We start from the raw sequence: 26584 nt of genomic DNA, 5'->3' as shown, positions 1-26584 counted from the left end.
TACCACTAAATATGACAGGGATTTAAATACTAGGGAAACAGTCTACTGTTAAATCTAGCAGTGGCAGCGAGGCCATTACATTAGTTAGTGCTTTAGTTGTCTGGCATTTTCATGTTTCTCCTCCCCCTCAGGTGTCACTACAGCAGCTCATCTTCTTCCATATCTTTCTTCCCTCTGCATCTTGTTCTTTAACACCCATCACCTGCATGTCCTCTCTCACCACATCCATAAACCTTCTCTTTGGTCTTCCTCTTTTCCTCTTTCCTGGCAGCTCTATCCTTGGCACCCTTCTCCCAATATACCCTGCATCTCTCCCCTGTACTTGTCCAAACCAATCTCGCCTCTCTGACTTTGTCTTCAAACCATCCAACCTCAGCTGATTCTCTAATGTACTCATTTCTAATCCTGTCCATCGTCGTCACACCCAATGCAAATCTTAGCATCTTTAACTCCTACCGCAGACCTCACCACTGTCTCACTTCCCTCGTGCATATCCTGTACAACTCTTGCGTACTTCTCTGCCACTCCCAACTTCCTCATACAATACCACAACTCCTCTCAATGGACCCTGTCATATGCTTTAGTTCCACTCTTTTTATCTTCCTCCTCTGCTCCTGCCTCCGGACATGTCCTCCCCCTCTTCTTCTCTTTCTTCGGCCAACAGAAGCCCAATTTCCGCCAGCACCCTGTTGGCTAACAGTACTGATGGTGATCTTTGTCAACCCAGGCCTCGACCAATCTGGTATGGAAATCTGTCTTGTTGTCCGCATGTTGATCTGGCAACATGTTACATTGTATGCCCTTCCTGACGTAACCCTCCTCATTTATCCAGGCTTGGGACCGGCACAAAGAAACACACTGGTTTGTGCATCCCCTGTGGCAGTTTTTTTCTTTCTTTCTTTCTTTCATAAAAATACATACAAAACACAAAAAAAAGTGTGTACCTAAAGACTTGCATCAATATTCAGTACCATATTTTTATACTACATTTAAAAATTTTATTAAAATTTTCATTTAAAAGTTTAACATTTCATATTACTAGGTTTACAACAATATGCCACATGTCAAAACAGCACTGGTGTTCATTTTCTTAATTTACACATACTGACTTAGCTTCAGGGGAGTCGAGGAATAGGGGTTAGGGAGGGGGAGTTTACAGCAGTCTTGGTGCAATGCTAGAGAAAAGTTGCTAAGGTAAACATTACACTTTCCCCAATACCACCCACGCCCCCTTTAATGTTTCACTTAAGTGCTACATTTATTATCTTCAAGTGGCACTTAAACCAAAATAAGTCTCTAGTACCTCTATGTTTAACTTGCCAGTCTGCCAGCCAGCTTACAGTGCTGACTACACTAATATAACACAATTCTATAAAATAGAAGTGTAATGATCATCCCTACTCATTACTCCGGTTTGCAGTATATTCACTAATTTATACAAAGGAAGCAACAGAACAATCCAATTAATGCACGGTATCAGTTTTTAAGTGATGCTGGGAGCTAGGGTGTAGGTGGAGCAGTGTTTTTCCAACCATTTTTTTGCTGGTGGCATGATTTTGTAACCCAAAAAAAATCCCAGGTCACAAAAGAATTAAATCCCTTAGATGTAAACTATACTAAACTATCTGAAGGGCCAGGACAGGCAAAAAAAAAAAAAAAGCAGCTTGGAGATTGACATTCATAGACAAAGCACTTGTGTACAGTATAATTCTTCATCATTGATGGTGATGAACAATTGTGGATAGTATTTGTGAAGTTTTAACACAGGTTTTAATGTATTCCCATTTAAGAGATGCTTATTCTTTCAATTAAATCAGTCTTTAGCAGTGCCTTCAAAGTCAACAGTTATTTCAATTGTTTAACTTTTATTACACACATATACACACATACATATATTATATATATATATATATATACACATACATATATATACATACATATACACATATACATATAAACACATATATATACATATATATATATATATACACACATATATATATATATATATATATAACTGCTCAAAAAAATTAAAGGAACACTTTGAAAACACATTAGATCTCAATGGGAAAAAGAAATCCTCCTGGATATCTATACTGATATAGACTGGGTAATGTGTTAGGAACGAAAGGATGCCACATCGTTTGATGGAAATGAAAATGATCAACCTACAGAGCCCTGAATTCAAAGACGCCCCAAAAATCAGAGTGAAAAAATTAAGTGGCAGGCTAGTCCATTTTGCCAAAATTTAATTGCAGCAACTCAAAATTGTACGCAGCACTTTGTATGGCCCCTGTGTTCTTGTATACATGCCTGACAACATCGATGCAAGCTTCTAATGAGATGACAGAAGGTGTTGTGGGGGATCTCCTCCCAGATCTGGACCAGGGCATCACTGAGCTCCTGGACAGTCTGAGGTGCAACCTGGTGGCATTGGATGGACCAAAACATAATGTCCCAGAGGTGTTCTATTGGATTTAGGTCAGGAAAGTGTAGTGGCCAGTCAATGGTATCAATTCCTTCATCCTCCAGGAACTGCCTGCATACTCTCACCACATGAGGCCAGGAATTGTCGTGCACCAGGAGCTACTGTACCAGCATAGGGTCTGACAATGGGTCCAAGGATTTCATCCTGATACCTAATGGCAGCCAAGGTGCCTTTGTCAAGCCTGTAGCGGTCTGTGTGACCCTCCATGGATATGCCTCCCCAGACAATCATTAACCCACCACCAAACTGTTCATGCTGAATGATGTTACAGGCAGCATAATGTTCTCCATGGCTTCTCCAGACCCTTTCACTTCTATCACGTGCTCAGGGTGAACCTGCTCTCATCTGTAAAAAGCACAGGGCACCAGTGGTGCATCTGCCAATTCTGGTATTCTATGGCGAATGCCAATCGAGCTGCATGCTGCTGGGCAGTGAGCTCAGGGCCCATTAGAGGACATGGGGCCCTTGGGTCACCCTCATGAAGTCTTTCTGGTTGTTTGGTCACAGACATTCACACCAGAGGCCTGCTGGAGGTCATTTTGTAGGGCTCTGGCAGTGCTCATCCTGTTCCTCCTTGCCCAAAAGAGCAGATACTGGTCCTGCTGATGGGTTATGGACCTTCTATGGCCCTGTTTAGCTCTTCAAAAGTAACTGCTTGTCTCCTGGAATCTCCTCCATGCCCTTGAGACTGTCCTAGAAGACACAGCAAACCTTCTGGCAATGGTACATATTGATGTGCCATTCTGGAGAAGTTGGACTACCTGTGCAACTTCTGTAGGGTCCAGGTATCACCTCATGGTACCAGTAGTGACACTGACTGTAGCCAAATGTGAAACTAGTGAAAAACAGTCAGAAAAGATGAGGAGGGAAAAATGTCAGTGGCCTCCACCTGTTAAACTATTCCTGTTTTGGGGGTCCATCTCATTGTTGCCCCTCTACTGCACCTGTTGTTAATTTCATTAACACCAAAGCAGCTGAAACTGATTAACAACCCCCTCTGCTACTTAACTGACCAGATTAATATCCCAGAAATTTCATTGACTTGATGCTATACTCTCATTAAAAAGTGTTCCTTTAATTTTTTGGAGCAGTATATATATACACACACTATATATATATATATATATATATATATATATATATATATATATATATATATATATATATATACACATACAGTATATACACACACACTCAGTGGAACCTCGGTTCATGACGGTAATTTGTTCCAAAACTCTTGTTGTACCCCGATTTGGTCGTGACCCGAAGTAATTTCTCCCATTGGATTGTATGTATATACAATTAATCCATTCCAGACCGTACGAACTGTATAATATATATATATATATATATATATATATACGTATGTCTCAAAAGAGTGAAACCACATCCTCTACTTTATTAAAAGATGATAATACTTTGGGACTAACTTCAATTCCAAAATTTCAAATACATTAAAAACGTTTTTAACTTACTTCATCTGCATTTTGCCAGGAGTTCCACCTCTTCTACGTCTGTTTCTCATTGGTTCTATTGGAGGGCTGCCACTCCTTACACCTCTAAACCTTTCTCTGTCCATTTCATGTTCAGCATCCAATCCTCCTCCCTGATCTCCACCTCCACTGGTTCTGCGGCCACCACGGCCTCCAAACTCCATACTCCTTCCTCTATGCATGCCTGCGATACCCCCGCCTCGGTTACCACCTTAAAAAACAAATACTTTTAATTATAAGTTACCTATGAAATGCAAAACTGTTCAATTACAAAGTTTTCAAACAGACAATTTAAATACAGCTGTATTTTTAAATGGGGTCCACTAAAATTTTCCAATACCTGTCTGATTGTCAGAATGCTCTCAAATGATTTTGCACCTTAAAAAGACTAATACATGGCTAAATGCTCCACAATTACAAATAATTTTAATAATATTTTAATATGTACAGCTGTACTCACAATAACATTCATTTCTGACACTAGAATTCTACCTAATATTTGACATTTACCACACCTTTTCACACCTTGGCCTAACTAGTAAATTCAAACATTCATAAAATGGGTTTTCGGCACATACACAAATGTCATATAAATTAAAGTGGTGTGTAGGAGTATCAAATAGAGAGGGGTGTCTTTGACAACTATGAAGTTGCTGAGAAAAAACTGAAATATTACACAGAGCTCCTTATCTCAGATATCCTACAAGGACAGACAAGAGACTAACAGATTCCTGATGGCAATACATACATAAGACTTAATTAATGCCAACTACAGAATGTCCAACATCTCAATGGAAAATGAAAATGACACTGACCACGCACTGCAGGAGCCTGAAGTGAAAGGATCTATGGGCTCAGATCTTCACTGTGTGGAGTTAGATGTTTACTAATACAGGGAGTGCAGAATTATTAGGCAAGTTGTATTTTTGAGGATTCATTTTAATATGGAACAAACACAGTGCTATCAGTCAATCCAAAATGTTAATAAACCTGAAACCTGAATGTTTCACAACGGAAATGTGAGTGTGAACATCATCAGGGGAATACATATGTGCGCACAATTATTAGGCAACTATTAGTGTGCAGATTTATTATGCAACTAAAGGAAAAATGAAAATTTTCCCATCTCACTTGTTTATTTTCATCTGTTATAGTGAGAATAATAAACAAACACCTCAAAATTTACAAATAAACATCTCTGACATTTCAAAAAAATTAAATCAATCAATCAATGACCAATATAGCCACCCTTCTTTCCAATAACAGTCATAAGCCTTTCCATTCATGGAGTCTGTCAGTTTCTTGATCTTTTGACGATCAGCTTTTTGTGGAGCAGTGACTACAGCCTCCCAGACACTCTTCAGAGAGGTGTATTGTTTTTCTCCCCCGTAAATCTAGCGTTTAAGAAGTGCCCACAAGTTCTCGATAGGGTTTAGGTCAGATGAGGAAGGGGGGCCATGTCATTATTCCTTCATCTTTAAGGCCTTTACTGGCTGGCCACGCAGTGGAGAACTTCGATGCAAGTGATGGAGCATTGGCCTGCATAAAAATCATGGTCTTCTTCCTGTATCACTGTTTGAAGAAAGTGTCTTGAAAAACTGGCAGTAGGTTTGGGAGTTGATCTTGAGTTCATCTTCAATGCAAAAAGGTCCAACTAGCTCATCTTTAAAAATACCAGCTCATACCAGTACCTCACCTCCACGTTGGAGTGGAGCTCTGTGCCCATTACTGATCCACAGGTCCATCCATCTGGTCCATCAAGTGTCGCTCTCATCTCATCGGTCCATAAAACCTTTGAAAAAATCTGTCTTCAGATATTTCTTGGCCCAGTTTTGACGTTTCAACTTATGTTTCTTGTTCAGTGGTGGTTGGGTTTCAGCCCTCCTTACCTTGGCCATGTCTTTGAGCACTGAACACCTTGTACTTCTGGGCACTCCAGGTAGGTTGCAGCTCTGGAATATGAAAGTACTGGAGGATAATGGGTTCCTGGTAGCTTCACGTTTGATTCTTCTCAAATCTTTGGCAGCTAATTTGCGTCTTTTGTTCTCAACACGTTTCTTGCGACCCTGTTGACTATTTGCAACAAAATGTTTGATGGTTCTGTGATCACACACCAATATCTTAGCAATTCCAAAAGTGCTGCATCCCTCTGAAAGACTTTTTACAATTTTTGACATTTCAGAGTCAGTTAAATCTCTTTTTTGGCCCATTTTGCCTGAGGAAAACTAGCTGCCTAATAATTCTGCACACCTTGATATAGGGTGTTGATCTCCTTAGGCCACACCCTCCCTCATTACACAAATACACATCACCTGACGTGCTTAAATCCAATAAGCATTCAAGTTAATACAGCTTGGAGTTGGAATATACGCATTCAAAATGATGATATGGTCAAAATACTCACTTGCCTAATAATTGTGCACACAGTGTATATTCCACCTGACTAAAATTTCTCAGTTGAAAACAATGTTCACTTAAACACCTGAACCATGTAAAATCAGACTGGCACATATATCTGGACATGGAGGCTGCTGCAGATGAAATCTCTGGTGACAATACCAAAGAAGATTCAGATGCTACTGTGGAGTCAGCAGTGAAAAAATGATCATGCCAAGTATGGCAAAAGACTAACAGCAGTAGCTCCAGAGGATTATGCTGATGAACCTGTCCTTATTACATCCGAATCACAGTGGATAGTCCATGTTTGCCCCTTTGTACTCTTTTCTTTATTCCTGAATAGAATAATTGTTCCATATTGAAATGTTTTCTCACTTCAATCAAACTTATATGAAACATGTTTTCTTTTCATTGGATCAAAATATTCCTAGTTGCTTATAAAAAATATAAAGCAATCTGAATCTATCTGCTCCTCAATTTGTAATGTTTTTTGCTATTGATGAAACTAAATAATAGCTATTCACTATTCAGAGAAGGAAAAAATATTTTGCATATTTCACAAAATGTCCCTATTTACTTAAGAATGGAAATAATACAGCTGGAACAAAATATACAATTACAACAGCTCACTGCACCTTCTGCCACCTGTGAAAGTATATTTGGAGAAAATAAATTAGAAGTCACCTAAATTTAGTAAGTAAAAAAACTGGGGATCATTTATCAATGTTTTTATATTATATATTCTGCTCAATTAACCAGAAATGTTTACTTAGCAATAACTGGTAAGACACAGTTTTGGATATGTAATATGAATCTTAAAGAAAAGTGATGCTACATGAAAATGGAAATGGGGGGGAGGGGTTGCTAAAAGTCAAAAGTGCCCTTGACAATCAAATCTGCACAACAGGATTGTCACAGTTAACCACCATTTCAAAACAACCTTTATACTGACAAGCAGTACCTAAAGCTTTCAGAAAATAAGGTCTGCATAACATGTCAACACATTAAAACTTGCAGAGCAGAGGTTTTAATTTTTTATATTTGTTCGCAGAGCAGACAGCTTACCTACAAGAATAAATGAAATTAGAAATGCAATTAGAAAGCATACTTAATCTTAATAAATTATAATAAATACAACATTCTATTTCATGCCTGTAAATGTGACTGAATTACATAGTACAGATTATGACCCAATATATTACCTGGAGGATAGAATGGAGGTGGACAGAACCCTTCAGGCTTAGGGGCTTTACACTGATTGCATTCTGTTCTCCAAGCAAAGTTCTTGTTGCCACAGCCACTAACCAAATAAAGACAAATTTAATTAGATTTCAGAAACAGCAGTGACGCAACAGACACATGAAAGGAAACAATAATAAGCTGAACATTTCTAAAACTCACTATAATGTAACAAATAATGAACCAAGCATAAAATAATTAATAATCTCAAATATCTTACATGACAAAACAAAACTATTGTATTGAAATATTCATTGTACTAAACAGTGTATCAACAGGAAAAATATTTTCATTAATCAATACTCTGAAACACAGAACAACGACCTTTGCATGTACCACAAAACACCATATTAAAAACTGTTTAGTGCAAGAGAAAAAGTTAATGTTGCAGGATACGTACAGATTTGGGCATTGCCAGTCTCCGGCTCTTTGCTGTGCGTTTCCACCAGAGGGACTTCTTCGTCGGCCACCACGAAAACTGCCTCTCTGGGAAAGCCCACCTCTGTCACCACCACGATCCATCATACCTATAAACGGACAGTCACATCTTTTTCCCCTCACTCAGATCATAGCTAATAACTAATTGACTTAAATATTCACATAAGCAAGAAATAAATGCATAAAGAAAGCAAAAAATAAATTAGAATACCGGAGTTATTTACTGTACCAGTCACCAAAAACAAATAAATAAAATAAACACAACATAGCAACATTTCTATTGTATATAAATCTCAAACTAACAGAATAACTAATTCTTTTTTTTAACAGTTTCACAGACAAGGTTCTGAAACCCTTCAATTACTGGTACATGGCACAAATAACCTTATAATTATACTTTCTCAATGTGATCAGTTAATTTAAGGGTTAAGGGTCCAAAGAAGCTTATTACTCTTATACCCAGGTGTGACACTTAAAGTGTAGGCACCATTTAACCCATTTACATTTTGCTAACTTTTAACAGATTATATATATATATATATATATATATATATATATATATATATATATATATATATATATATATATATATATATATATATATATATATATATATATATATATAATGCTAATGTTTCTCTGTGTGTCATGTAATTGTTAATCAATAATGGGGCTAGAACCTCGACTTTGGTCTTAATTGAATGCTTATGATCAGATATGTTCTGGAAATTCAAAACATTTTAGGTTGCAACAACATCAGCAAATTGACTTGTGATAGTGTGTTTATTTTAGCAAAGTGACTGCAAAAGCAAGTGGCATGGTAGAAAGAAAAGCAAACAGCGACATCTGATTGTCAAGTAAAGCGCAGGGGAGAGATTACATGACTAAGAATAAGAAGAGCATCCTATACGTACTGAGTGTCAAGTGTGGGATACAGAATGCAAGAGCAACAAAGACAAAGAAATTAATGGCAATAGTTAAGACAACCATTAACACTAGAATTACCAGAGCCTCCGAAAAAAACTCGTAAATCCGTCCCACCTTAAACTGCTTCTTAAATCCCTTCACACCTCTCCGCCAGCGTCCTTTGTCTTCTAAATGTGCAAATAAAGAGAAGCTTGGAGCAGCCGGCTGTTCCATCCCCCCACCAATTTAGAATGCACGAACTTCTCTCAGCTCATGCCTTGATTGAGTATCTGGGAGTGAAGTGAAGTTTTAAAGTGGAAATAATAGATCGTTATTTGGAACAGACGCATTTCATGTCTGTTCCGTTTCTACAGTAATTTGTGTAAACACATTGTTAAAACAAACGTTTTTTATATTCTAGTAGTAGATGACAAAATGTAGGCATAAACTATATAATGTATGAAGCCTGAAGTCCAAATATCAAAGAAATATTTTCACAAAAGGTACAAATATAAGACAACAATTGCGGTTTTATTCAAAAAATATAGCTGCAGAAAAAAAAGCCGCCTTAACATGTGACATTGACACCAACTAATTACGACCGCCCCTGTGGCAATACATTCGGCTACTGACTGGGAATCAAAAGGTCGCGAGTTCGATTCTGCAGTATTCCGTTTTGAGAAGTAAACTGCTCTTAGTCTTACTATTTTAGAATAAAAGCATACATTTGATTTCAGTCTGTAACAGCCAGTGCAATTTATGATCCTTATAAAGGTTAGCTTTGTTTTTTTTTTTTTTAATTCACTTTTCATTCTCTCAGACGCGTTCAGAATCAATCCATACAACCGCATCTGACACAGCTGTTTTCACATAAAGACGCGCTATAGCTCTGCAGTGTACCACGATGCATACTAACACACCCCCAAAAAAGGATTCTGACACACAGACGCTGCCGAAGCTGCCTTCTTCGGATCTCACCGTCACTTGATTTTCTTTTTATTCAGTTTTATTGAGTGTTCATGCCAGTCCCCGCATGTTGCTGAATGCTGTTTCTTTTGTACTCCAGGACATGCAGAGGAGAGAATGGTAAAGAGCAGTAACTTCAGCGCTATATGCAATCATCAGACACTCCCCATCTGCCCATGTCGCTCAAACACAGGAACATATGTTGGTGTAAAAGTATAACAAAAGTGCACTTTTTCTATCACCTTTTCCTGTAAGAAGCAATGTACACACTTCTCTCTATGCTGTGGTTTCTATTACACACCTGAAAGAAAGAGACAATACATGTGAAAATATCATCGCACTAATTCAATATTATTTGAAAACGAACAGCGTCACATCTGAGAATTCCCTGTAATTTGCAGCTCTATTCATTATCTCAAAACGCCACGCACATTCACAGTAATTCCCAGTTATGTCCACCACTCACACCCATGCCCACAACCATACAGAACTGATCCCACATCAGAGAATTTCCAGTTCCTGCATAAATTCACACCCGATCTAACGCTGTTTGTTTTCAAATAATATTGCATTAGTGCGATTATATTTTCACATATATTGTCTCTTTCTTTTAGGTGTGTAATAGAAACCACAGCATAGAGAGAAGTGTGTACATTGCTTCTTACAGGAAAAGGCAATGGAAAAAGTGCACTTGAATAAAAGTGCACTTTTGTTATACTTTTACACCAACATATGTTCTTGTGTTTGAGCGACACGGGCAGATAGAGAGTGTCTGATGATTGCATATAGCGCCGAAGTTACTGCTCTTTATTATTCTCTCCTCTGCATGTCCTGGAGTACAAAAGAAACAGCATACAGCAACATGCAGGGACACTCAATAAAACTGAATAAAAAGAAAGTCAAGTGACAGTGAGATACGAAGAAGGCAGCTTCGCCAGCGTTTGTGTGTCAGAACCCTTTTTTTGCGTTAGTATGCAACGTGGTACACTGCAGAGCTATAGCGCGTCTTTATGTGAAAACAGCCGTGTCAGATGGGGTTGTATGGATTGATTCTGAATGCGACTGAGAGAATGAAACAAAGCTAACTTTTATAAGGATCATAAATTGCACCGGCTGTTACAGACTGAAATCAAATGTATGCTTTTATTCTAAAATAGTAAGACTAAGAGCAGTTTACTTCTCAAAATGGAATACTGCAGAATCGAACTCGCGACCTTTTGATTCCCAGTCAGTAGCCGAATGTATTGTGCCACGGAGGCGGTCGTAATTAGTTGGTGTCAATGTCACATGTTAAGGCGGCTTTTTTTTCTGCAGCTATATTTTTTGAATAAAAGCGCAATTGTTGTCTTATATTTGTACCTTTTGTGAAAATATTTCTTTGATATTTGGACTTCAGGCTTCATACACTATATAGTTTATGCCTACATTTTGTCATCTACTACTAGAATATAAAAAACGTTTCTGTTTTAACAATGTGTTGACACAGATTACTGTAGAAACGGAACAGACATGAAATCCGTGTGTTCCAAATAACGATCTATTATTTCCACTCTAAAACTCCACTTCACTCCCAGATACTCAATCAAGGCATGAGCTGAGAGAAGTTCGTGCACGTTCTAAATTGGTGGGGGGATGGAATAGCCGGCTGCCTATAGCTTCTCTTTATCAGCACATTTAGAGGACAAAGGACGCTGGTGGAGAGGTGTGAAGGGATTTAAGAAGCGATTTAAGGTGGGACGGATTTTACGAGTTTTTTCGTAGGCTCTGGTAATTCTAGTGTTAAATACATCTAATTGTGAATTTTTTTAATATGGAAGTTACATGTGTAATCAATTGGCGAAGAGTTCACTGTTGTAGACTTGTTGCTTAAATGATGAAGAATCAAAGAATAAGGCAACCTGACACTGAATTACATTGACAAGCGAGGGGTAACACAGTTTTCATTTGTTTGGCTTCAGAAACCAAACAAATGACAAGTTTTATGTTTGCATATCTGTATTTAGCAATGAAGTATGTCGTTTTGCCCATCCTGCTAACAGCTATAATCGCAGTTCTCCATGCTTCAAAGCACTCAATGAATATTATTGTATTGTATTTACCCCCCTTACAAAACCCCCTACAAGGGTTTTTTCTTGTCTTCTTAGGGAGTCAAGGCTGGGGGACTATCAAAAGGTAGTGCCCATTACAAAAATAAATTATATTGTATTATATTGGTATTAACAAATGCAGCAGCTCATTTCAGTACCAGTATAAACAAGCCAAATAACCCCTTTGTCCAAAACCTGCCCTGATTTTAACTTGCTACAGCTGTTTGCACTGCCATGTATATATGGTGCATGCAATGTTTCCCTTGCAATTGCAAACTGTACAAGACCAGTTAGAAAATGGATGGATGCTTAAAAGCACATCTGTGGACATGTTTGATATAATCTGAGAAGGAATATGAAACCTCCATTCCTTCTTAGGGTCTGCATATTACATGGTATTAAAAAGTGATTCATTATGCTATCACTTTTTCTCCTTTTACAACATTGTGACACTACAAGGTAAACGACTAAAACATCTGATCAGTCACATCATTGCGCTGACTAAGCATGCATGAAGCTAAGTATGAACAGAGTTCGTAATGGAATAAAAGTGTTAATGAAAGCTTGCATTTCTGTTTTGGCTTTTTAAACAAAAAAATAATCATTACTCCCATGTATATCCAGACATGACTTTTTACTTTTCGACATGTGGTGATGTGGTACTTTATCATTCTCACAGTGAGCCATTTCACATGCTGTTCTTATTCATGTTTTTCCCACATTATTACTTTGGTTTTTGGAGTGATTTGTCTACTTGCAGTCACACATGAGTCTAGTACCGAATTTAATTATGTTCTACTGATACCAAAAAAAAAAGCTAGTACCATTATGTTTTTGGAACATTAGTATCAACAGATACTAAAATTATCAGTTCTATACGTTAATTTTCTAGTAGTCTATGCTGTTTTTGTGGGTTTTGCATCATAAATACAGTACTTAGACATTTACTTCATAATTTTGATTAGTGACATTGTGTTGTATACAAGTTTATAACACATTTGAACATCTGCAATACACGTGTATATAAATTCAATCACTGAAACAAAAGCACTATTAATTTTAAGATATGTAGGCTATGCGTTTCGAAACTGCATGTGAACAGTCAAATTTAGCTATAGCAAGTTTAAGTCTGTGTCGACTGAGCACCATTATTCCTAACCAGCTCTTAATTTTGTTTGTCGTGTGGATATGTTTTGCATTATCATCTTCCTTATTCATCTCCACAGTTGTACAGCATATGTCACAATGTGTCAGAAGGACAAGTAACAAAGGCGGCTTCCTGATTTGCTCAACTGTAGTATAAAAGATCTAAGAAATAGGTGAAAATACATAACCCTTTAAATTAATGCATATGCATCACTGTGCAAGAGGGAGGACAAGCCACTTAATATTGTAAATTCAAGATAATGCATAGCTGGAGAAGATGCAGTAGGAATAGATGATTTAAAACCAAATGTCCAGGATTAAAAACATCATTTCAATTCCTTTTGAAATAGTGCTTTTATGGGGAGTTTTTAATTTCACAGCCCCTGGTTAATTTGTGAATGCTTTCTTTCACTTTTAACAACCCATTTTCATAACTTTCCATACCTGTATAATTTTTTGCATCCATATAGCGTTATGGGTACTATTGTTTAAAAATGGCTTGAATTTGTTCATTAAAATAAACTGTCCTGTGCTGATTTATGTATGAACAGGATATGTGTTGAACCAGCCCCATCTGGATTCAGTTTCTGTCTTACCCAAGAGAAGAGATAAACTCTGTCCCCACAAAGCTGTGATTAGATCAAGAGTGTGTGTGTTAATTAGGTCATGGCGAGGAGACAAAACGTGCATTCTCATGTACAGTATTGGGTGGAGGAGGGAGGTAAGGACTTCTAGGCAGAGTCCATTAACTTCAGAATGTTACTAACAATGCTATTCAGGCAAGAGCGACTTGCGGAAATGGGGTCACCTTACCCTTGAACCATTGTTTGGGACCCACCTGGATTTACCTTATGAACCAGTAAAACTAGTCAGTAATTTCAAAGTCAAGAAGCCTAGACTTGAGTAGTCAATATAGAAGAACAGCAAGTAGTCCCTGAGCAGACTGTGAGTGTACAGAATAGATGAAATCATAAGTGCTGGCCACAGGTTGGGTGGGACAAGATGCTGGAGTGACAGCAATCTTACCGCATCCTTTAAATCAGGAAGATTTGAGAAACAGGACAGAGACTGTCTGAGGTAACGAATAATTTTGAACCCAGGCATGCATTAGTGCTTGCATTTATGTGGCATAATTTCAGTGACGATAAAGTGTATTGGCAATTACTGATACCATGGCAGTTTGACTTAGTTGGAATGTAATAGCCTTATGACTGAACACTAGTAATAAGCAAACCCTACAGATTTTGGGCAAAATAACAGACATGTTTGGGAACTTCGACAGACCCTGGAAAATGCATTGAAGTCAAATGGGAAGGATGAACTAATCTCAAGTTTAAGTGTCCCTGAGGGGCTAGGGAAGCATCTACCAATGTGACGTATAATTATGGCCAAAAATGTGATCTATGCTGTGAGACATCGGTTCTAACCATCACATCACTGTGAATCAAACAACAAAAGATGGAAATGAAATGAATACCACAAACAAAAATACAACAAATGGCCACAAACTGTAAATAAAACATAGATCATTGTGCTCACAAAGGTCCCATCTCGGAGCACATATTGGCCATGCCAAGAAGCAGCAGCAGCAAGGGACTGGTTTATTTCATTGTTTAAAGCTGCAACTCCTGGCGTAGGTAGAACATCTTTTTTATTTCCCATGTATCTGTGCAGATGCTCTTCACTTTTTTTTATTCCATCAAGATGAAAGAAACACCTCAAATAGTTATAAATCTTTCATTATTATTATTTTACAGACATTCCTATGTTTTTTGATGGAAGGGGAGGAAAGGTATCCTTTTAAGGTTTATTTAAACTCTGTAGTTGCAGCACATTTATAAAAAAAAACATCTATACTAATAAAAGGTAAAGCCCTGACTGACTGACTCACTCACCCATCACTAATTCTCCAACTTCCCGTGTAGGTAGAAGGCTGAAATTTGAGTGAAGATTTGCAAAACAACAATAAAGTTTATCAGTTTGAACATTCGATATTTTGAATTTGTAGTGTATTCAATTGAATATAGGTTGGAAAGGATGTGCAAATCATTGTATTCTGTTTTTATTTATGTTTTACACAATGTCCCAACTTCATTGGAATTGGGGTTGTACGTCTGTCTGTATGTCTGTCCACTTTGCACAACAGAACAACATAACAGATTTAGATCTGTTTTTTTTCTATCATTTGCTTGAACATTTCGGTTGATTTTACGACTTCTCTCATTTCACTATGTATCATATTTCGCTTGCCGTACCGATTTATTTGCACAAATCCAAGAAAAAGGCAGTGGGCCGAGGGAAGGGACCTTCCTCATTTACTCGCCAGCTTCGGGGCATGTTCCTTAACTCCACTTAGCTAAAGAATGAGAGAACAATTGAATTCAACTTTGTATGATAAAGTGTTACTTAGGTCTTGATGAGTTTGAGTCCAGATGTTCTCTTATATATGCCACATTGACAACATAGACTGCAATTCAGACTGTGGATTATGATATGATTTTTTGAAAAGATTGCTCACCGCTAATTTGACTAATCAAGTTTACAAATTTATGCAGGATTCATTAACCCTTTGGCGAGCTACTTGGAAAGGGGATGTGAGCTACCGGTAGCTCGCGAGTAACGTGTTGGAGACCCCTACCCTAGACTAAACATTGAGCAGCCAGCAAGCAAATAAACTTTACAACCAATGAAGCTCATTGACAAGTAAGGATCAAATTTAACATTGCACTCCCGTCACTAGAATTGTACGAAAAAACTCAAATGGAAGCACACTGCATGTGTCTATACCAGAAACAAAATTTAAATCAGCAGAGAGTAGACCTCTCCGGAAAGATTTGATCACAGCAAATGTGCAGAGAACTATCTCGATCCAAAAAAATTTCCAGAAAAATCACACTACAAAGAATGGATAACCTGAAAGACAGAGTGTAAGAGAGGAGGTCAATTTGTTATCTTCAAAAGACTATTCTATTTGTGTATGTTTTACCCTGGAAAATGTACAAAAAAACTTTTATCAACCACCTTCTTGGCATTATCACGAAGCATGACTTGCGTTTGGAATTCTATGAAATTGCAGTTAAACTTGAGCCAAGCTTAGGGGTACGTGTAATGATGCGCTATAGTGTTAAGCCCAAATATCTCTCAGGATAGTATTCTGCGCTGTCTAGTGGATTAAGAAAAAAAATTCTTTGCTTTCTGACACTTTTACGGTAACTCTAAGATAAATCATCAATTATCATGAGTGGAGTGGAGCATCCAGCAAAAACGAAAAGCCATAAAGGCAGTTTTACAACAAACTGAAACTGAACCATTGCCGAATTGAGCGATGGTGATGACAATGTGAACTGGAAATCAGGCATTAAAATACAGAAATTGAGCTTAGGAAGAATATTCATCTTAACAGTGTTAATTCTTCCAGCTAGTGTGAGATGAAGGGTTGACCATCTATGCAAGTCTTGTTTAATTTTTTCCATGCAGATGACAAAATTTTGTTGATATAGAGCTTCATGTTTACTTGTGATGTTTACCCCGAGGTATTTAAACTGTTCTGCAATGATAAAAGGTAGGGTGTCTAATCTAATATTATATGCTTGAGAATTCACTGGAAAGAGTACACTTTTATTCAGATTAATTCTGAGACCAGAGAGCTTTTGAAATTCTGTGAGTGCTGCTAAGACTGCAGGCACAGAATTTTCTGGGTCCGAAACATACAGTACCATGTCATCTGCATATAATGAGATTTTCTGTTCCAGTCCTTCTCTGCTAATCCCCTTTATCTGATCAGTATTTCAACAATGTATTGCCAGTGGTTCAATGGCAATCGCAAACAGCAGCGGTGACAAAGGGCATCCTTGTCTTGTGCCACGTTCTAGTTTAAAGTAGTCTGAGCAAATGTTATTGATGCAAACTGAAGCTTCTGTGTTAGTATACAGTAATTTAATTCATGCACAAGTGTTCGGGCCAAACCCAAACTTCTCCAATATAGTAAAAAGGTATTTCCATTCAATCATGTCGAATGCTTTTTCTGCATCCAATGATAATAATATTTCTGGGGTGTTTGATTTAGTTGGCGAGTATATTACATTAAACAGGCGTCGAAGATTTGAAGATAGCCTAATAAATCCAGTTTGGTCTTGTGATATTACTGAGGGGAGCACTTTCTCCATCCTTCTAGCTATGATTTTAGAGAGTATTTTAACGTCGTTATTCAGAAGTGAAATTGGTCTGTATGATGCACATTGTAATAAGTCCTTATTTTGTTTTGGAAAGACAGTGATTAGTGCTTGGCGAAAGGTTTGTGGAAGAAATTGGTTATCTCTGGCTTCTGTAAATGTTGCTAATAGGAGGGGAGCTAGCTAGCTAAGCTCCTTTTTTATTTCAAAACATCCTAATATACATTAATAAATCATTCTTTAAGCAATTAGATTCAACAATAACCTCATTTATTTGGAATTCAAAACATCCATGCATCAAAAGAGCGACCCTACAAAGACAAAAGGCAGAAGGCGGCATGGCTCTACCTAACTTCCAGTTTTATTACTGGGCGGCAAATATACAGGCGATAAGAACCTGGACACAAATAGAAGAACATACACAGGCATGGACCACAATAGAAGTAAAATCCTGCAGTACTTCTTTGTATTCCCTGCTCTGCTCTCCAATAAACACACGTTATCGGCAATACACTAGTAACCCAATTGTGCTCCACTCACTTAGAATCTGGAACCAATGTAGAAAGCATTTTAAGACGGAGAAGCTTCTATCTGTGGCACCCCTGCAAGAGAACCACCTCTTTCAACCTTCACAAACATAAGCAGTTTTTAATATCTGGAAAAAATTAGGAATTAACTTGCTTAGAGATCTTTATATAGACAACGTCCTCTCAATTAATATATCAGAAAAGGAGTGGAAAGTAGCAATGCAGAGAATTCACTCGAGCTCCATATGCGCAAAGCATACAATTATACAACTCAAAATTATATATCGAGCACATCTGTCTCAACTAAAACTCTCCAAAATGTTTCCAGGGCATGATCCAACCTGTGAACGTTGCAACCAAGCCCCAGCCTCACTGGGTCACATGTTCTGGGCCTGCACCAAATTAGCATTATTCTGGACAAAAATTTTTAATTACCTCTCAGACAGCCTTGGACTCACAATCCCTCCTAACCCCTTAACAGCTGTGTTTGGTTTTCTTCCAGAGGGGTTTAAAGTGGAGAAAGACAAACAAATTGTGATTGCATCCACTACACTTTTGGCACGCAGACTTATTCTGATAAACTGGAAGAACCCAAACTCTCCTCTTTTAAGTCAGTGGGAAACTGATGTGTTATATAATTTGAAATTGGAAAAAATCAAATACTCAGTTAGAGGATCCGTACAGATTTTTTTCAAAACATGGCAGGATCTAATCAGTAATATTTTAAAATAAGTTCATGAAGCACAGAGAACTTATTAATTTAGGTATTTTTACAAGCCTTAAATTTTACACCGTTTGGCTTGCTCTCTCTCTCAGGGGTGGGGATTGATCTGTTCTTAACATAATTCTTTTTTTTGTAAAAACTTGATTGCTATGTATGGATTGTAATAAAATCAATAAAAAAAAAAAATACAGAAATTGAAACTGATGCATGATACAGCACTGTATGACAAACCTCTGTGATTATGAATTTGGACGCAAGAAGCTTTACCATGGAGTGACAAAAATAAAAATAATTGCGAACAAATGAAGGACATGTAAATGTTCATGTTAAGGGAAATGTGGAAGTCACTAAGCCTTACATTGTTGTAGCCTGCAATAACATAAGAAGCATGCAGATTATGTAGGTCAGTCACTGATGTTTTATCCACTCGTGTGCAGGTAACAGGAAAAAATATAACAAAGAATAAGAATACAAGAAAGGGAAACATACGAAAAGTTTTGGTATTTATACATTTGTTACATGTACAAAATAACAAAAATAATGTTTTTTGTTGTTTGGGGGTGGACTTTTTTTTTTGCTAGTTTTTCCTGGGGTACCCAACACTAAAGAAGTTAACTATATATTTAATCCTAATATTCAAGGTGTTGAGACAAACAATTTTAGTATTTTTCATTTTTTGGATATCTGGGACATGTTAAAAGTTAGTGGCGCTGCTCTTTTTGCATCACATGTCAGCAGCCTTAAAACTAGTAAATTGAGATAGCTAATGCCAGCAGTCTTTTCTTCCATTGTTGTTATGAAATGTTATTGAAAAGAAAAATGAGACAATGAAATTGTCTCAGTTCATTAATACAATTTCCTATGGCCAGCTTTACATAGGTACCGTATATCTGTTTAATAAGTGATACATTTACATCGTTGTACATCAAAAAAACTGTACTTCAACTGTTCCCCTAATTTTTTTTTTTTTAAATTGGAGGCACCTAAAAAATATGTAAGTGTAGAGCTGTACATATAGAGTACTGTGATGAACTTCACCACATGCTTTGGGCATAGTATTCTTAGCACATTACCCAGGAATGCTCCCTTAGTACACTAATAGCAAGACATTTTTCACACTTAGAATTATTATTCTATAGACCAGACCTATTTAAATGATGACCTCGCAGGGCACATGTGGCCCAGAAGCAACTTCTAAATGGTCCAGCCCGAGGTCCCGCCAGTGTTCCAGACTACAACTAAAATGATCACAAATGCAACCAAAAATAGGTTTGGCCATCATCATTTCTACTTAGTTCACCAGTGGCGAATGAAATCAGTGAAACTTTAAACTATTATATTGCAACAGATGCAAAATTTTTTAATTATTTATTGATCATATGTGCTGTTAACATGTGTGTCGGTACAGGCTTTCATTGCACATCCCTGAGCCATATAAAGGTTGGCTTATATCCCGCTCTGTGTATGAGTCACAGGATAAAGGTTGGCTTATATCCTGCACTGGGTACAAGTCACAGGCAAAATGATGTTAGAGGTGGAGATGCGCACAGGACAAATATTTCTAAGTACATGGTGCAGCTGAGGGGATGGCTGTGAATTTCAAAGAGAGGCTGGATACGCTTGTGCCAGAATAATGAACAAAGCACAGTATATCATGCAAAGAGCCATCAAAACAAAAAGTAAGCATGCAAAACATTTGAAATTCCTCTGCCCATCATATAGGTGCCCTGTTATGAAGATATCTGTGCCCCATAGAATTCAGTTGTCCCTTCTGATTTTGTGCTGGCGCACTAATGTGGGATTGTCACCAATCTCCTTGTGTTCGTGTATCTTTGCATGCCGTCTCTCTTTTGATTGCATACCTCATGCAAAATGCTGGCCTGTCTTTCAGTAAACATGTATACGCAGTCACCTGCCGGTTGTTTCGTCATACACAGCAACGTGATGAAGTCTGCATTTTAAGGTTGCAGATGTATTACTGTCACTTTACTGGGATGCTCTGTGATTGATGGCAGACAGTAAACTATGTTTAAATGGTATTGAAAAATGCCACTTCATTGTTACTTCAGTAGTTTTGGCAACTGAAGAAACATTTGCTCTTAAACATTTACTTAGGTAGTTTTTTTCTTTGGGGGAATTCTAAGAGAATGGTGTTATTGTGGAACTCAAATTTAACCTCATATGAATGAGTAGTTGCAACCATGTGAATGAAAAAGTTCTACAAAAAAAAAATCCTTGCCTGTCATGGTCACCCCTTTGAATTAGGGGGGGATCTCATATTTACAATGCAATTTATTTGTTGTATGACCCAAAATCACATAAGGGCTGCAAATGGGCTTTAACAGGCCCTGCCTTTTGACAGCCTCTCATTCTTGACTCTCTAAGAAGAAAAGGAAAAACTCCCAAAAAAAAAACAAAAAAAAAAAAACCCCTTTAGGGAAAAAAATGGAAAAAACCTTGTGAAAGGCAGTTCAAAGAAAGACCCCTTTCCAGGTAGGTTGGGCGTGTAATGGGAATCAAAAAAGGGGGTAAATACAATACACAGAACAGAACGCAAGTAATTCTCAATACAATATAATAGTGCAATAGTAATATTACAAGTATAGAGCAGAATTAACAGTAGATAACATTATATAATACAATTGTGATTTGTTCAGAGTCCTGGAGACCTCAGCCATCAAACTGCATCCTACTATTGGCCATTCCATAGCTGAGTCAGCGATGGGACAGCCAATCCTATGAAAGGAACCCTCTACTCATCGTTTCCTGCAATCCTCTTTCAGAGATGACTTTACCTTAGACAGACAGAACAACATGCAGGCGGGCAGTGGCACCAAGTGCCACATTTGAGTACCAAGAAGAGAAACAGAATAGGTGAGTGTTTAGTAACAAATTATAAATATCATATTACTTATGTTTTAGTGCTAATGACTAACAGCAGCAGCAGCAGCAGCATGTACAGTTAATCAGCAGCTTTAGTCAGGATATGCTAAACTGAAGTAGTGAGTCTTCTGCCGGGATTTGGAAGCTGAGACCGAAGGGGCATCTCTTACAGTAGCACGCAGACCATTTCAGAGTTTAGGGACCCTATAACTTAAAAGCACAACCTCCTACTGTTATTTTATTAATCCCTGGAATCATAAACAGACCGACATCCTAAGATCTTAATGTACGTTCTGGTTTGTAAATCATGATTGGCAATTTAATGTTTTATATGTTCAAAAGAGAAACAAATGTTATTGCTAATACTGTGCACTTTTTTGATTTTTATGCACTTTCAGATGTGCCTGGGTCAGATGTGAGCAAAATGTTTATTTTTTTTTATTTCAAAAGTGGAGGGGAAAAAAAAAAAGTATTGCTATTACCTCAGAATATGTTCAGTTATAGCTTTTTTGTTGTCAGATGTGACCAAATTTAAAAGGGAAACCATGAATAAACATTATTTTAAAATAAATTCATTTGGTGTTCATTTAAAATATGTCATTACCTGCTGCTTACCGGCTGCTGAAAATGTCTGGCCCAGCTAAATTTCTTGGTTTGAAAATCTGGCCCAAATAAATTTGTAATTGAATTGCCCTGCTACAGACTGTAACACAAGCAGCTTGACACAGATTTTACGCTAAGAATACAAGAAGACAGAATCAACAGCCCAAATGCAGCTTAATATGTACTGTACATGACAGTATAATCCTATAAAATGTCTGCTGTGCAAAAAAACTAGTGAAATAATCCCATACAACCCAAATAAAAAGATTACCTGGTAAACCTAAAAAAACTAAAAAACTAAGATGCTTCTTCTAGAAACTTAATGAACAATTTAAGCGTTTATAAAAAGGTTGAACTATTAAAAGACCTAAAAACTGAACACCACCATAAACTTAAATCACTCACTTCCATGTCCAGGCGGTTGTCCTCTGCCATCACGAGGAAACATGCTGCCGTATGTGCCGCCCATGAAAGCCTTTTGGTGAGCCACTGACACTTTAAGCTTGTTTCCCTGGAAGTCTTTACCTTTAAAGAACACATTTTAAAGTAAACATTTAAAAAATTAAAAATCTTTAAAGTAAAAACTGTTAAGTGAGTAAAACTAAAACATTAAAATACAAAGTTAATATTGAGTTTCTTATTTTGCGAGAAATTAGTACGAGGACACAGAATACATACACAGAGTATATATCTACATAATAAACCAACAGTCGTAATTAATTAAAGTGATCCTACTGCATAATTTGGAATTTTGTATTTTAAACAAAAATGCTAATTTAACCAAAATTTGTCTCTTTTTAATTGAAATAAAGTATACTCAGAAGGGCAACGCAAGACTGAAACAACACTTGCACTGATCTGTGATTTTTGTATCTCACGCCCTCATATACCTTTATCTTAAGAGCATCCCTTATATATATATTAAAAAAAAGTGTTGCACTTTTGAACGGGCATATAAGTCGGGGTCTGATTTTATGATCGATTTTTCAAGACCCGACTTATTCATGAGTATATACGGTTAAGCAAATTGGGTTCCCAGATGTAAACTCCATTGAAAACTTGTGGGGTGAGCTGAAGAGTAAACCATGCAAAAGAGGACCTAGGGCCCTGAATGATCCTGACAAATTCTATAAAAAATTCCCTTCTCTATATTTTCCAACCTTATGTTACAGGCGAGGGCGGCACGGTGGTGCAGTGGGTAGCGCTGCTGCCTCGCAATTAAAAGACCTGGGTTTGGTTCCCAGGTCCTCCCTACATGGAATTTGCATGTTCTCCCCGTGTCTGCGTGGGTTTTCTCCCACTGTCCAAAGACATGCAGGTTAAGTGCACTGGCAATTCTAAGTCCCTAGTGTGTGCTTGGTGTGTGCTTGGTGTGTGTGTGTGCGCCTTGTGGTGGGCTGGCGCCCTGCCCGGGGTTTGTTTCCTGCCTTGCACCCTGTGTTGGCTGGGATTAGCTCCAGCAGGCCCCCGTGATCCTGTAGTTAGGATATAGCAGGTTGGATGATGGATGGATGGATGTTATAGGTGTTTTCTAAGCAAAAGGAAGTTGTACAAAGTATTAAATGCAGGAGTGCCAATAACCATTGCACATATGATTTTCTTAAAAAAATAATTTCCTGATGAAATGATATTTTTTAAGAATATATTTACTTGAGTTAAAGGTTGAATTTCTCTCATTTTTTCAGTGCGAAATTAATGCAATTCAATTTTTTTTAAAACTTGTCTGACAGGTTTGCCAAATATTTTGGAGGGGACTGTATCTACTTGCTAGAGTCTAATATATTTGCAAAACTGCAACAAAAGCCACCAATTCATTGTACACTTTCAGGAGTACCAATAATTTTACACAAGACCCTGAGGTACTTGAATGCCTCTTGGTGCAGCTGCTCCCCTTAACCCACAGAGAGACTAGAAAGACTCTAGTATCTACTACAGAACATAACATAATCACCTCCTGCTACCTGTGGGTCTCTTAATAAACAAAGTAAAAAAACCCACAGTAAATCTAAATTTTACTTAAGCAAACAAATTTAAGAAGGAGAGAAAACCAGATTATACATAAATATGGGTTTGTGAATGCCTTTGCATCTTACTATTCCTATATTAAATCATAGTATTAAAAAACAAACACTTATTTAATACTTAAATGACACAAACCATTAAACTGGTCTACTGCAGCTCTAGCAACCTTTGGATCAGCATAGGACAAAGTTGCATCACCCTTGGGTTTTCCAGTCTCTTTGTCCATGTAGATATTGATTGCAGGTTGACCACTTCTTCTAATCTGTTGAAGAATATAAAGCTCACACTTCTTAAATGTTGCTTTGAATGAAAATCTAGAAAGGCCACCAAGTTTACACTAACTGCAAAGAGTTATTTCAAATGAAAATGCAGTTAATCTACAAAAATTTTTAAATTGTGAAGCACACAATCACTCACATATTTCATCATTAATCACAAATTTTGATCTTACCATATAAGCTTCTAACCAAATTCAGACAAGCCATTCTGGAAATTTGATCAACAGAACAGAAATTTTCAGAGCCAAAATCAAACAAATATAAATACTAGTACTGACTGACAAATGGACTCTTAATTTGTTTTCAAAACACTCATTACAGTTTCAGATTCTTAATCAAGGAAACATTAACATTTACTGACGCTGGCTTAAGTGCAGACTTCTGATGAATTACAATGTTGCATCCAGTACTAAACAGCCTCTAAAGAGGTCACACCGACGACAGGGATACATAGGTATTTTACAGGTAAAAGTCTAATAAGATGAAAGTTGACCTCATGCAGCTTCCAACATGCAAGGAAATCATGATCACTGTCTGCTAGAGGGCACTATTATTTATTTCAGCCTTAAGCACCTCATTGTCAGACAAGCTTGCATTCTTAGTTACTACCTTTTTGAAAAAGCGCCCAAATGTCTATTTTGGTCTCTTGATATTCTATTCTACTTCTTGTGATCTTAAGGATTAGTAAGGTGAATCACAGACAGTGGGGTTCTTTATTGTCTTGATGACATTTGTGTCGTTCTTCTACATGTGTAGTATGTCACCGTTGAACACTTTAAGACAGGCTTTATGAATGACACAGTGACAATGTTTTCAGCAGACATTTAAGGGTCCAGAGCCTTACTTGCAGAATCAAAAACATCTATGTCATTTACACACCAGGGGGCTCATGCAGAACGCTGTGAGAATTCACACTAAAACATGGCGCACAGAAAAAAGTCAAAATGTGCATATGCACAAAAAAATTTAGATGCAGAAAACCACGCACTTCCGCTACATAAATCCCAGTCTGCGTGAAATACAACACTCGTGCATGTGCCTGCCACCCCTCCAAGACTCCTCCCAGAATTACACTTCTTTGAATATGCAAATCAATATAAATACTCCCTTAAATTCCGCATTCTATGAAAAGACAACAGCAAAAGCACTGGGGGGGAAAAAGGAAGAATATCAGCGAATGCCAAGTGGAAGCAAGAAAAAATGTACTATTTGTTGGTTTAAGCAGTTGTATAAACTACAAAAGGAAGATGATCGAAAGTTCAAGTTCAGAAAGTCGCACAGTACCAAAAATAAAAAAAAAGTTGTCAGATATCAAAGTCGCCATGAAAAGGCAAGTTGTAGCCCATTGTCTAAGTGTCATATGGAAGCTTATTAGGGTACAGAGAGAAGAAAAAAAAATAGGGACACAGCGAAGAAAAAAAAGCTTGAAATGTCAACTTTAATCTCAATTTCCACTTTAATCACATAGTTTATTTTGTCATTAAAGTAGAACGTCAAACTTGATCGTAAAATCTTTTAAATTTACTAATTTCTCAAATCCCATTGTAACTAAAGTAACACGTTAAATGCTTCGTATTCTGTGTGTTCTTCTATGTACTCTATGTGCCTGAATCACTACTTGCTTCTTAAACAGGCTTTCTCTTACGTCGACAGGACACAGAATACATTACATTCATGATATTACAGCTCTCTGAACAATTTAACTACTAAGATGTATACTTGATATCATTTTCATGATGAAATGAATTAAAGCATGTATTAAACAAGGGGCCACAGAGGCACAATGGAAGCGACAAGCTGGCGCCCAGTCCAGAGATTGTTCCTGCCACCTTGCAGCAGTACTGTCTCTTTCAAACGTACTAACCCCCCATTCCTGTCCTTTTGTTTCTTTCTCCAAGTAACCAATCGCCACACAATCATCTCTTTAATAAATGTTAAGCCATCTGTAAGCTTAGAACACCAATTCTTCAAAACTTTTAAGGAACATTGAAATATATTCGGAGTACATGTTTAATTATTCCATCCATCCATCTATCCATCCAGGGTCGCGCCAATCTCAAGAAGCATATAGCGTGAGGCAGGAACAATCATTGAACAGTTCATTGCTACTTCTGTCCACTGCATCCACACATTTAATAAAAGTATGCATTTAAATTAAGTTAAAATGTATCTGTATAATCTATACTAATAAAAGGCAAAGCCCTCACTCACTCAC

General features: G+C 37.4%; 1 protein-coding gene across 2 annotated transcripts in view; it reads right to left on the bottom strand.

Moving 5' to 3' along the window:
• Positions 1-26584, bottom strand: part of ewsr1a (EWS RNA-binding protein 1a) — a 155703-nt gene that overhangs the window by 979 nt on the left and 128140 nt on the right. For both annotated transcript variants that reach the window (XM_039769926.1, XM_039769925.1), the window contains 5 exons: positions 24227-24353; positions 22475-22594; positions 8018-8144; positions 7581-7678; positions 3964-4192 (listed from right to left, as the gene is read on the bottom strand). In XM_039769926.1, coding sequence (XP_039625860.1) covers positions 3964-4192; positions 7581-7678; positions 8018-8144; positions 22475-22594; positions 24227-24353 — 701 coding nt within the window. The remainder of the gene's footprint in view (positions 1-3963; positions 4193-7580; positions 7679-8017; positions 8145-22474; positions 22595-24226; positions 24354-26584) is intronic.

This window comes from Polypterus senegalus, chromosome 11, assembly GCF_016835505.1.
Source record: "Polypterus senegalus isolate Bchr_013 chromosome 11, ASM1683550v1, whole genome shotgun sequence".
NCBI lineage: Eukaryota > Metazoa > Chordata > Cladistia > Polypteriformes > Polypteridae > Polypterus > Polypterus senegalus.
The sequence above is the reverse complement of the archived record's forward strand: the minus strand, read 5'-3'. Positions and strand labels throughout refer to the sequence as shown.